The sequence below is a fragment of the Narcine bancroftii genome, chromosome 3 (genome assembly GCF_036971445.1).
Source record: "Narcine bancroftii isolate sNarBan1 chromosome 3, sNarBan1.hap1, whole genome shotgun sequence".
Taxonomy (NCBI): domain Eukaryota; kingdom Metazoa; phylum Chordata; class Chondrichthyes; order Torpediniformes; family Narcinidae; genus Narcine; species Narcine bancroftii.
The window spans coordinates 362,334,820-362,347,242 of NC_091471.1; the positions used below are offsets into that span (position 1 = coordinate 362,334,820).

Here is a 12,423-nt window from a genome sequence, read left to right on the forward strand (position 1 = left end):
GCATCCTGACAAGTTCCTAATTAACAATAACAGTCATTATGTGTTGTATGGCTGGCAAAGCCATCATTTATCACTGTCTGCATCACCCCAGAAGGCAATAGTCACCAACTTTCTGGATCTGTTCCACTTCATCTTTATCAATGTCCTGTGAATCACCAATAACTAAAAACTCAGCCAGTCTATTTTCATAAGTATTTTGAATAACAATGTGAAGAAGGTTGAGTATTTTGTGCTGATTGATTCACTGACCTGCCTTTGCAAAGCCTTTTCAAATTTAAGAGGGATGTCAAGAAAATTGTGTCATACTATCCACTTGCTTGAATGAGTACTGCTCCAATTATATCTAGGACAAAGAAACTAAGCAACCTGTCCACCATCCAGAACACCCGCAGCCTCCACATTATTGACCACATGTCATGATACAAGAATGAAAAGGCTAATTTACTCAAATATTTTACTACAAAATACTGTATGGACAAACTTGCTTAGATTGCACAGCAATTCCATAATATCTCCTTTTTCTTCTTTGGCTTGGCTTCACGGACGAAGATTTATGGAGGGGTATATCCAAGTCCGATGCGGGACAGGCAGGCACGGTTGCAAGGAAAAATTGGTGGGTTGGGGTTGAGTGTTGGGTTTTTCCTCCTTTGTCTTTTGTCAGTGAGGTGGGCTTTGCGGTCTTCTTCAAAGGAGGTTGCTGCCCGCCAAACTGTGAGGCGCCAAGATGCACGGTTGGAGGCAGAAATGTTTGAGGGATCCAACAGGCCTTGCAGCATCCATTAGAGGTAAAGAATACATAACCCTTCATCATATGCATCAAGTGACTGTTCTGTTTTGGGGGAAAAAAATTACCTGAGGCATGTTGGCTTTGGTCATGTTCTCCACAACTTGCCGGGTAACATTCGTGCTCTTATAACCAAACCGACACAGGTGGAATCCCAGGCTCCAGTATGGAGGCATTATTGGATACCCTGTACAGTTATTAAAAAACAGAGGAAAACACATTAGAATAAGAAAATGATCAGAATTTGTATTGTTTTTTTTTATAATAGCTTTATAGCGTATGAAATATTTTCTTTTATGTGTACTCACTGTTGTAATGTTGGAAAGATAACAATCAAGTTCTGTATGGCTATGATGAGAAAAAGACAAGGTAATCTGCTTCACTGAATTACAGAAATTTATGATGTGGAAGTAGGCCACTTAGTCATTCATCTCTATTGAGACTTTACTTAATCTTGATCTTGGTAGAGTGCAGTACATCAAGTTCTGATTTGGGTATATTGTCAGGATGATGAGATTTCCTGGCTTAATAACTCTCACATATTGAACTAAAGACCCCAATCTGCCCAGCTGAAAAAAAACACTTTAAACCTTTCCTTAATTCTATTAGCTAAGGAAAAATAGTATTTTCCTTTAATCCCACAAATATTTCTCTTAACAGATGTCAGCTATAAGGTTAAGTGCAAGCTAAAACTTCAGAGTCCGCAAGCATCGAATCCATGCTGCCAAAGACCCAACTGCGCTGGGTGGGTCACGTCTCCAGAATGGAGGACCATCGCCTTCCCAAGATCGTGTTCTATGGCGAGCTCTCCACTGGCCACCGAGACAGAGGTGCACCAAAGAAGAGGTACAAGGACTGCTTAAAGAAATCTCTTGGTGCCTGCCACATTGACCACTGCCAGTGGACTGATATCGCCTCCAACCGTGCATCTTGGCACCTCACAGTTCGGCGGGCAGCAACCTCCTTTGAAGAAGACCGCAGAGCCCACCTCACTGACAAAAGACAAAGGAGTAAAAACCCAACACCCAACCCCAACCAACCAATTTTCCCTTGCAACCGCTGTAACCGTGCCTGCCTGTCCCGCATCGGACTTGTCAGTCACCAGCGAGCCTGCAACAGACGTGGACATACCCCTCCATAAATCTTCGTCCGCGAAGCCAAGCCAAAGAAAGAAGAAAGAAAAAGAATTTGGAGAATACATAGAAATAAAGTGAAAGAAGAAAACTCTAAGCATCAATAAAGTAGGTCTGTTCCAGAACCTACACAAAATCCTCAGAATGCTGAATTCACCAAGGGAAGACTTTGATGAGTGAGGGACTTCAATGAGGCAATGCGAATGATAGTATATGAAAAAGACTGATTGAATGAAATAAACAGCCCAAGATTGGCATGGAAGGAAGGTAATGACATTTGTTTTACATGAAGGGCAATGGAATCCACAATAATCCATCATGAGCAGACCTTCAATCAGTTGGAGATTTGGGTGGAGAAATAGCAAACAGTTTAATCCAAACAATTGTGAGGTGATAGATCTTGAGAGGTGAAATGCAAGGGGAAAGTACATTGATATACTGAGATATCCTGTGGGATAATTCCATAGTTCCCTGAAAGTGGATGAAAGGTGGTACAGAGAAAGTCTGGTCACTTGATACAAAAATTGACATATCACGCTGAAGTCTATAAAACTTTGGATAGGCCAGATTTGGAGTATTTTGTGTAGTGCTGGTCACCACACAAAACAGATGGATTGGAGTGGGTGTAGATAAGGTTTACCAGGATGTGGCTGGGATTGGTGTGAATTACCTACAAGGTTCGACAAACTGCTATGGTTTTCTTGAGATTGTTGGGAATGAGGGGTGACCTGATAAAATTTTGTAAAAATAAAAGAGCCATAGATAGGATTGGCAGTCAGATTTCTTTAAAAAAAAAAATCAAATACTAGAGAACATAGGTTTAAGATAAGAGGAGGAAAATTTAAAGAAGTGAGAAGCAATTTTAGAAGCAAATGCTTTTAGATGACATTCAGACCAACACAGGAATGAGAGAATAGAGGGCTACAAACCACATGCAGACAGCTGGGATTGGTTAGATTGACATCACAGTGGTCACAAACATTGTGAATCAAAGGGCCTGTTCATCTGCTATTATGTTCTATGTTATCTAGGTCTAATAAGCATTTGCGTCTTTAGTAATTTTATCTTAGAGTACATCTTAAATCCAAGATCAGAGAACTAAATGTGGGGCTCAAGGATATGCTGAGAGGAGTGGGTTTTAAAGCGAAAATACTGCAGATGCTGGAAATCTGAAATAAAAGCAGAATACCCTGAAACATTGTGCATGTCAAGCAACATCTGTGGAAAATGAAACAGAATCAATATTTTAGTTCACAGAATCTTTGTCAAACTGTCAATTCATGGGATAGTGACACCATTAAAGGCAGAAAAAGGGAGTTAATCCACTGGAGTGGGCTTCATTTGAATTGTTTTGAAGGGACACGAGCTATCAGGTTGGGAAGGTTGCAAATAAAACTGAAAAAAGGATAGGAGAGAAACAGGAAACTAACTTAAAGTGTATGGTATTGGTAATAATATACTGGTGCAGAATGAAGATCATTTAAAGGACAGAAGGGTGATGTAGGGATCCATGTTGTAGCCACTGCTGTGCACAATCATTGATTTGGATGAAGAGGTCAAGTGGAGTTGTTCCAAGTTTGTTGATGATCATGAAACTGCGTGGCACTGCGGATTGAGAGGAAGATAGCAGGGCTCGAGAGAAAAACAGCTAAATTAAATAAATGGCTAAGGATAATACAATTACGAAATTGCAGCTCATTTACTTTCATTGATGAAAAGGCTAAATAGTTTTTAAATTCTGGAGAGGCCCAACGGTATTGATGATGAGGGATCTGAGCATCTTTGCACATGAATTAAATGCAAATAGAACATGCGATTAAGAAGGTAAATGGAGCAGAGGCTATTTTCAACCCTATTTTAATTGTTAATAATATTAACATTATTTTGTAACAATTAGAAGATTTACAATTACTTAGGTATGAGGTCATTCTAAATGTTCAAAATTAAAGATGATAACTTCAACCATACCAATAATATCCATATATTGCTTGATCACTGATTTTGGATTTGGACCCAAGAATATATAAAAATCAAAAATTCCTCCTATAGTTCTCCAGGTTAGAGCAGGCGATGGCTGAAGTAAAACATCTAGATAAAATGAAATTGTGTTAATTCTCAGTGCAATACTCACTTGATAATCAATGGCACAAGAGAAAGTATAAACAGATTTGTTTCCAGCTCCAGGGGCTCCTCAACTTACAATGGGGTTGTGTTCCAGCAAACCCATAGAAAGTCAAAAAAGAATACTGCATAAACCATTTTTTATATTTAAATTTGAATACTTTTATTCCACACTGAAAAAAACCATCAACACACAGAGCTGAAGCATGGAAACAGATCAGAATTGAAAGTAAGGATTCAAATTATTGTAACTTTGATAAAATCGTCAGTAGGGAAGCACCTGTAACGATCCTTGGAAAGATGCACTTTACAAGGATGTGAAAAAGATATAAAGAACATTTCTGAGAACGATCTCAAGAATGAAGGAGTTCATTGTGGTTGGTTGTTTTCCTTAGAGATAATTTGAAATTTGAACTAAATATATGGTGGAATAGATCAGAATTTTAAAAAATTTAATTTAAATTAAATTAAAGTTTAGACATAAGACACAGTAACAGGCCATTTCAGCCCTCAAGTCCACGCCACTCTATTTGTACCCAATTAACCTACACCCCAGTACGTTTTGAATGGTGGGAGCCCCCGTGGAAAGCCCCCACAGACATGGGAAGAACAAACTCCTTATAGGTAGCGCAGGATTTGAACCCCAGTCCTAATCGCTGGTGCTATAAAGGCACTGAGCTAACCCCTATGCCAACCGTGCTGCCCCTTGCAGGAGGGCTAACTAAAGAACATAAATTTAAGGTATTAGGAGATAAAACTGAGGAGAAGCAGAATTATTGAGAACTCTCTGAAAGGCATTGGAGAAATACATTGAGCAATAATTTGCAATAGCAAGAAGGAGTATTGTTGTGGGAATAATTGGATAGTTTTTTCAAAGAGCTGGCAAAAATACAATGGGTCAACTGGCCACTCCGTTTTGGAGGATTCCATGAATACAGTACAAGACTTTAAGAATGTTAATTTCAGCTTTCAAAAGAATGGAATGCATCAACTTACTTTTCTAAAAGATCAGAAAGGATGCCAGCTTTGAATATATTGTCATAATTCATACATCTATATTTCTTGAAGTTCAATGTTAGATTTGTATAAAGAGCAATTTTATTGCAAAAAGGTGTTCACAAGATGAAGAACAGGTTAAATTACAACACGTGAGCATGAGAAAAATACTTAATCTGTACTGTAATTCAATCACAAAGATGGTTTAATATTAAATGGGGCTTTCAAATTATAAGATATAGTCCGCTGAAATAATTTGGTGGCAGCCAGTTACTGCAGAAACAAAAGGATAGTCAATGTTTCAGTGGAGGATACAGCAAGTCTTATTTTTTCTCTCCAGATTTCAGCATCTGTGTTTCTCTCAATTCATAAATTGATCAGGTTAGTTTATTACCTTTGGCATTACTGTTCAATAGGAAAACACCATGAGCTGACCCATCCTCTTCCATCACCAAATAGAAAGGGTGTGAGCCATATAAATTGGAATTTATCTGCAAAATCAAGACCATATTGGCGATGGCACACACACAAAAAAAACTCCGTTTCCAGAAAATTTGTGCAGATTTTGAACCTCTTTCTTTCCCAATTTTGCTGTCTTTCATTTGAAGTGCATCACCATACATTTTAATCAGTCGGCACAATGATTAATGAAATTAATCTTGACAGATATGCGGCAGTTGTGGAGATTGAGAATCTGTTTGTATGGTGCCAGAACACAATCTTGCTGTCAACATCAGCAGGGAGTTTATTGCGGACTTTAGGAAGAGGAGGTCAAGAGACCATGCACCCGCCTTCATTGGCAGGACAGCAGTGGAGAGGATTACCACCTTCAAATTCCTGGAGTCTACATATTGGAGAATTTCTCCTGGAACTGGCACGTCAAGGTAACTGTGAAAAAGGGACACCGATGGCTTTACTAAGTTTGTGGAAATTTGACAACTAACATCATAAAGGATCCCCATCATCCGGATCACAATCTCCTCTTGCTGCTAGAGAAAGTACAGAAGCCCAAAACCTCTAGGTTCAAGAACATTTTCTTTTTCCCCAACAGCCATCAAGCTTTTGAGCCTCCTTGTCATAATCTATCCATAACTGCCAAAACTTCTCCCTGCACAATGAAAGCATCACTTTTTGTTTGCATTAATAGCTACTATGACTATTTAGCATCATTTTTTTCTGTGTCATGGCATAATGTGAAAATTTACTTTATACTAATGTTGTCAGTATTTGTTACGTACCTGTGTGGCTGTAGCACATAAAAACTTTGGTGCATCTGTACACTGTAGAGTAGTACAGTTTTGGATTTCTGCACTTTTTTGGGAAATATTTGCTGTTAACATACATTTCATTAAGATTCTACTTTATTTTTCTCTGAATTTCTTGGATATTTATCAGAGATTTGTTGGAATATTCAACTAAAATTGAAAGAAGGCAATTGTAGTCATATACAGGTCTGTCAGATAAGGTATACATAATAAATAGGAGGAGTACCTGTAGGCTGTTTGATCCCTTAAGCCTGTTCCATGATTCAACAGAATTGCGACTAATTCAGTGGTATTTTCCTTCCGTTTCCTCATGCCCCCTGATACCTCTAATTTTTCAGAAACCTATTTTAATCTGCTTTGAAAGACAATCAGAGAATTCCATACCTTTATCATCTCTGCGTCAGCTCAGTCCTACATGGTCTAACCTTATTTTGAGAATACATTAGTTCAAGATTCTTCAGAAGATTCTCTCCTGCAGCTATCATTTAGTCCATGAAGAATTTGATATGAATCACCTGCCATTCTTCTTAAAAAGCAAAAAAATAGTTACACGAGGTCGTTGATCCTGATTCCAGAGAGTTAATCGAGTCCAATTGACATTCAGGATTAGATTTGTCATGTGTTCGCCCAGCCCAGAAATGTATCGAGAGGCCAGGGAGGTAGAGATCTGCAGAAATTGGTCAGCATAAAACAATGGCCCCACAGTAGTATCCAGCCTGGGGAAAATAAAGTCATAGAATACATGTAATTTAAAAATACTAGAAAAGCACGAAAAAAAACAAGACCCCAATATGATGATAAATATGGCTCAAAAGCAGGCAACTGGAATTAATGTCAATGGGCAAAATAAGCCAATGTAGATATGGTGGCCCAAAGAGTCCATTTTTGTGCTCTATGATTGTTTACAGGTTAGTTTTTGCTCAAAGTCCTATAGTTCATAGTTCCCTACAAGTATGAAGAGTGTAAATCAGAAGAAACAACTTAATAATTTTGCTTGATTTTTAAAAATTAATTTTATGGATGGGGTCATCACTGTGAGATCATGATTTATTGCATTTTCCAAAAAGGATGCCTTTTTTCTACTGATGCGTGGTGGAGAGTGTGCTAACTGGCTGCGTTACAGCTTGGTATGGGGTCACCAATACTCCTGAGTGTAAAGCCCTGCTAAAGGTAGTGGACACAGCCCAGGACATCACAGGAAAAACCTTCCCCACTATCGAGAACAATCTCAGGGAACCCTGCCATCAGAGAGCAGCAATCATCAAGGATCCGCATCACCCAGCATATGCTTTGTTTGACCAACCTCATAATGGCTTCTTTGTCTTTCATTGGGGCACACCTCTGGTCCTCAAGTTGAAAAATGGCAACTACAGACTCCAAAGGAGATCAGAAGCTTAGCAGCAAGCCCAGCTCTCTTATGCTTATACCAATGAAGCAATTAAACATACTTCAGTACTCAAACACCTGTGAAGCCAAATGCCTCAAACATTATGGTGCCCTGAAATGGGGGATCTATGTCTAAAGAGTGCTGTAAATTCTACATTACCAAACCAAAATGTATACAAATAACTTTGAATAGAATCTGGAAAAGTGCACTTTAAGCACAATTTTAAAACTGTGGAGCACAGGGGCAAATAAAGGAAAAAAGTGTATTTGTCCCAAATATTATGGAGGGTACTGTGTACGTCTTTGCTTCATATAGACACTGCTGAGGTTCTCCAGCATTTTTTGTGTATTAACTTCAATCACAGCATCTGGAGGCTTTTTTTGTTTTACTGCCAGCATGTGTTGTGGTTGGAGAAACTGTAATACAGTCAAGGGTGATCTCCCACGTTTTTCTGTTTGCCATATTCGTACTTGGAAAGGAACAAGTTACCCAGTATTCCTAACCCAAACAAAAATTAATTAATGAGTTTTTTAATTGATTTTCCACTACCATGTTTTTAAATTAACATCACGACATTGTGTGGAAGGATTTCCTTCTTTTTCTGGTTTTCTCCTAAGATGAACAGTTCATGCTGAAAAACACCTCACAACTCATTTGTTTTCCACTGAGCAGCAATTTTTCATGTAAAGTTTGGCTATCCAAATGCGCTTATCAATCAACCTGGTTTTTATCATCTCACAAGAAAAATGATCCAAAGAATGGGATTTATGATAGAACGTCCACAGTCTTCCAAGATATAGAATCCCAAAGATCAACAACAAGAACAACAATGCCTTTCCCTTATTCTAAACTGCAATTTCTAGTTATAGATCTCCCTGGATAACAGAAACATCTAACATTTTAGCTAGTCATTAAAATTTTAAAACAAAAAGAGGAATGCGAGAAATATCCAGCAGGTCAGGTCATGTCTATTGAAGTAAAGAGAGAGGTGAGGTTTCCTGTTGGAGACCCTTTGTAATAACTAAAAAAACAAAATGAAAGCTCTCAATCAACTCCAGTACAAAGGTGAGTGGTAGAATCTTGTTTGGAAGGGAAAAGGGAGGAATTTCTCAGGACAAAAATAGGATTAAAAAAGTACAATGAGAACGTGCCTTGATGGCCATCATGGACTTGATGGGTTAAAGCCCTGTTTCCGTGCTGTGTGACCTTATGATATTCTTTAGTTTGATTCTGAAGATTTGCCAATGTAGCCAAATGCTTGTCATGGCCCAGCAAAGCAAGTTTGAAATTTTGATTCAATTAATCTCAAATTTGATTTTTAAAAATATAGAATGTTAAACTTCCAAAACATTACAAAAATAATCTTTTTATTAATGCATTTCTGCAGAAAGCCTGCTTATCTCTTACCTCTGCCCTCTGACATAGCCAGCAATGATCTTCAGAGGACATGGTTCATTGCAAGCATGAAACAGCTGGATACACTGTACACATCTATAGATCATTACAACATCCTTCCAGATACGTTCAAGCTTGGTGCTCTAGAACTATTCACAGTCCAAGTCAAAATATTTTTGTGGCGCTATACAATTTTTTATGTTGGGATGACAAGGTAGAAAATTGCTCACATATTAATCCACTTACAACCATTAATGTGAAGGAAAGCAAAGCTAAAAAGCAGCCATAAATCACCAATGCTTTCACCTACAAACATTAAAGTAGGGAGAGTAGTAACACTAGTTTAGTAGGAGCTGAGTTTACATGAATATCCATGTAAACATTCATTCTCACATTTATGCCAAACTACTTCTGGGAAGTACAAATTCTACAAAAAGGTCACAGAATTCTAATTACTTACAGGACAAGGCCATTTGATTTCCTCTGAACAATAATGCCAAAAGGTCTGTCAGAAAACCTAACAGTATAGAATTGAGTTGAAGCCTTTTGGGTAACGACGGGAACATCAATGGGAACTTCATATCTCTTGTTCTCTAGATCTTTAAGCTGTAGAAGCACAAAGGTTTTGCATGAGAAAAAAAGGATAACTTCATATTCTCTATAAACATTTACCTTTATTGGTAATTTTTGATATTGACTTTTTTGTGATCTTGTACTGAGACAGACTTGTTGAACTCCAAACATATATATTATCCCACTGAATTAATCTTAGAAATAGCACATTTGCATGATCATTAAAGATTAATTGTATAATTTCAGTCAAATTGGACTTAATTTTTTAAATTTAGGCACACACCACAGTAACAGGCCCTTCCAGTTCATGCTGCCAAAATTCCTCCATTAATCTACCACCCACATACATTTAAGGGTGGGAGGTAACTGGAGCACCCAGAGGAAACCCACACAGACATGGGGAAAAATATACAAACTTCTTACAGACAGCGCCAGATTCCAACTCGGTTCGCCCACTATGCTAACCTCCCCGACATACGACATAGCTGCCAGAGTTTCTGATAAATCAAGAGGTCAGCCACAATACTTTTGAGAAACACAAAAAAAACCTCAACTCCTACTGAGTCAAGTTCACATAAAATTAAAGAACATTTGAAACTAAAGGCAAAATTTTTTGGCACATATTCCTAAACATTAGGAGTAATGTTTAGGAATAACTAACAATGATATTAATCAAGATTTCAGCAACTTCAAATGATTTACCTCAAAAATCTATGAATTTAAGTAGATTAGGTCAAAGACTAAGACAATTCGAATATTTCCACTCTAGGGTTGTGTTATCCGTTGAAAGAAAGAAAAAAGTACAACTAAAAACACAGACTAAACCTGGCGGAAACAAAGTGTTGAGTTTCAAGAATAAATTAGATAGAGAGATTTTAAATAAAAGGTCTGACAAAAAAACCCCTAATTTGAGCAGACTTTATTTGTACTATTTAAATGTATTAAAATGATCTCCAAGATCAAACACCACTAATTATCAGAACAATGGAAAATTTACAAAGATGCATTATGTTAACACAAGTTCTATTAATATATTAACAACCTATATTCACCTTCATGATATCACTAAAATTATCTTTCCTAATTGACATTACTTACAGTAAAATGAAGTCTGTCTGATGTCTCATACATTACATTCAACTGAAGTCTCTTGATGTCATTTGCGAACAATGTCCTTTCCGTGCGGCTTAATGTGGCTGTGTAGCCTATCTTCGTTGGAGAAAGATTATCCATGTTGTAAGAAGGATAATTTGATGGCAAGTAACAAAAAGGGCGGGTCCTATTGACAGCAGCAGTCACTGGAACCCAGCAGCACCCACGGGCTTGACATTTCTTCATGTGCATCAGTTCATTAAAAGCACAGTCCAATCTACTAGTAGGATCGACATCACACTGTGGGACACTGTGATCGCCCGCACTCAATGTTAAATTCTTTGGAGTTTCTGAAGCTATTGTGTCAATTTTATAATTTGGAGATTGCCACAATAGGTCAAGTTTAATTTTGCCCACATTGGTGGATCCAAGAGTTTTTGGAGAGAGCTCCTGATAATAATTGTAGCAAGTTATCAAACCAATGAGAATGACAAGGAAAATGGCTCCAAATTTAAGGGCAGTAATAGCTGGCATTCTTGATCTAGTCAGAGACGAAAACTCATCCAGTTCTATTCCTGAAATAAGACCTCAAGTTCTGAATCAAAAAACTCAGAAATCAGATGGAGAACGATAGTCTTAAATTTAGTACCAGAGCCTAAATGAGAAAAGAGAGGAAAAAAACTGTTTCAAAAAAACAATTTTCAAACTTCATAATGACTTTTTTTGCTGATAATAAATCACTTTGCCAACAAATAATAAATTAGATAGAGAATTTCTGAATTAGAAAAAGCCATTTAAGAAGTTAATGACATTATGTATGAGCATTAATAGATTTTAATACATTTATTAAATTGCTTGTTTCATGCAGCATATCAGGTGCTCCAAAATCGATTCAAATTGACAAGAATTCAATATGCATTTTTTAAATAAAATGCTTAACGATTTGAGCATGGCACCATTATTTTGACAATTGTAAGCTTATTCTCTTGCATTTAACTCATAACGTTACTTTTCCAACAATGTTATTTCACACTTCCTCTTCACCACCTTAATTAGTTTTTGTTTTAAGCCCTCCCTTTACACTTTCTATACTCCTGCAGCCACGCTCCCATTTTCATTTTTCTACAGCTGCCAGTATCTACCTTATTTTCTTCAGCCCACTTCCAAACATCTTGGGTCCCTTCAACTTGGAGGTCTCCTCTTTCACCTCTTCAAGAACTCACTGGGCCTGAACTTTTGCCATTTAATTTTTAAATGGCTCCCATTGGTCACATCTAGATCTACTTGTTCTTAGTCTATGATTGCCTGGTTATCGTGTTGAAATTTATGTCCTCTCAAGTCAGGATTTTAATTTCTTGTCCATCCTTGCCTTTCCAATAAAATTTTCCTTAGAATTACATGTTGTGTTTCCAGATAGGTTTTTAAAACCATACAAGCAAAATTTTTTTCAAGAAGGACAAATTAAGATCTTGAGCACACAGTGGAGGGATACAGCAGGTCAGGAAGCATCCACGTATCAAAAGTGAGTCCACATTTTCCAGTTAAGACTTTTTCTCATGATGAAAATGGGGAGGGGAGGGAGTAAGCACAAAAATAAATAGCGAAGAGTGAATGAGGGGCCAAGAGGTCATAGGATACTGAACAGATGGAGATTGGAGAAGTGAGACAGACAAGATA

General features: G+C 37.6%; 1 protein-coding gene across 3 annotated transcripts in view; it reads right to left on the reverse strand.

Annotated features, from left to right (window-relative positions):
- Positions 1 to 12,423, reverse strand: part of gaa (alpha glucosidase) — a 53,808-nt gene that overhangs the window by 39,078 nt on the left and 2,307 nt on the right. For all 3 annotated transcript variants that reach the window (XR_011354898.1, XM_069930088.1, XM_069930089.1), the window contains exons 2-7: positions 10,753 to 11,401; positions 9,542 to 9,687; positions 6,850 to 7,015; positions 5,429 to 5,525; positions 3,886 to 4,005; positions 853 to 971 (exon numbers count right to left, since the gene is read on the reverse strand). Coding sequence is in view for 2 of the 3 variants with exons in the window: in XM_069930088.1 (XP_069786189.1) it covers positions 853 to 971; positions 3,886 to 4,005; positions 5,429 to 5,525; positions 6,850 to 7,015; positions 9,542 to 9,687; positions 10,753 to 11,280 (1,176 nt within the window). In the remaining variant the exon portion in view is untranslated. The remainder of the gene's footprint in view (positions 1 to 852; positions 972 to 3,885; positions 4,006 to 5,428; positions 5,526 to 6,849; positions 7,016 to 9,541; positions 9,688 to 10,752; positions 11,402 to 12,423) is intronic.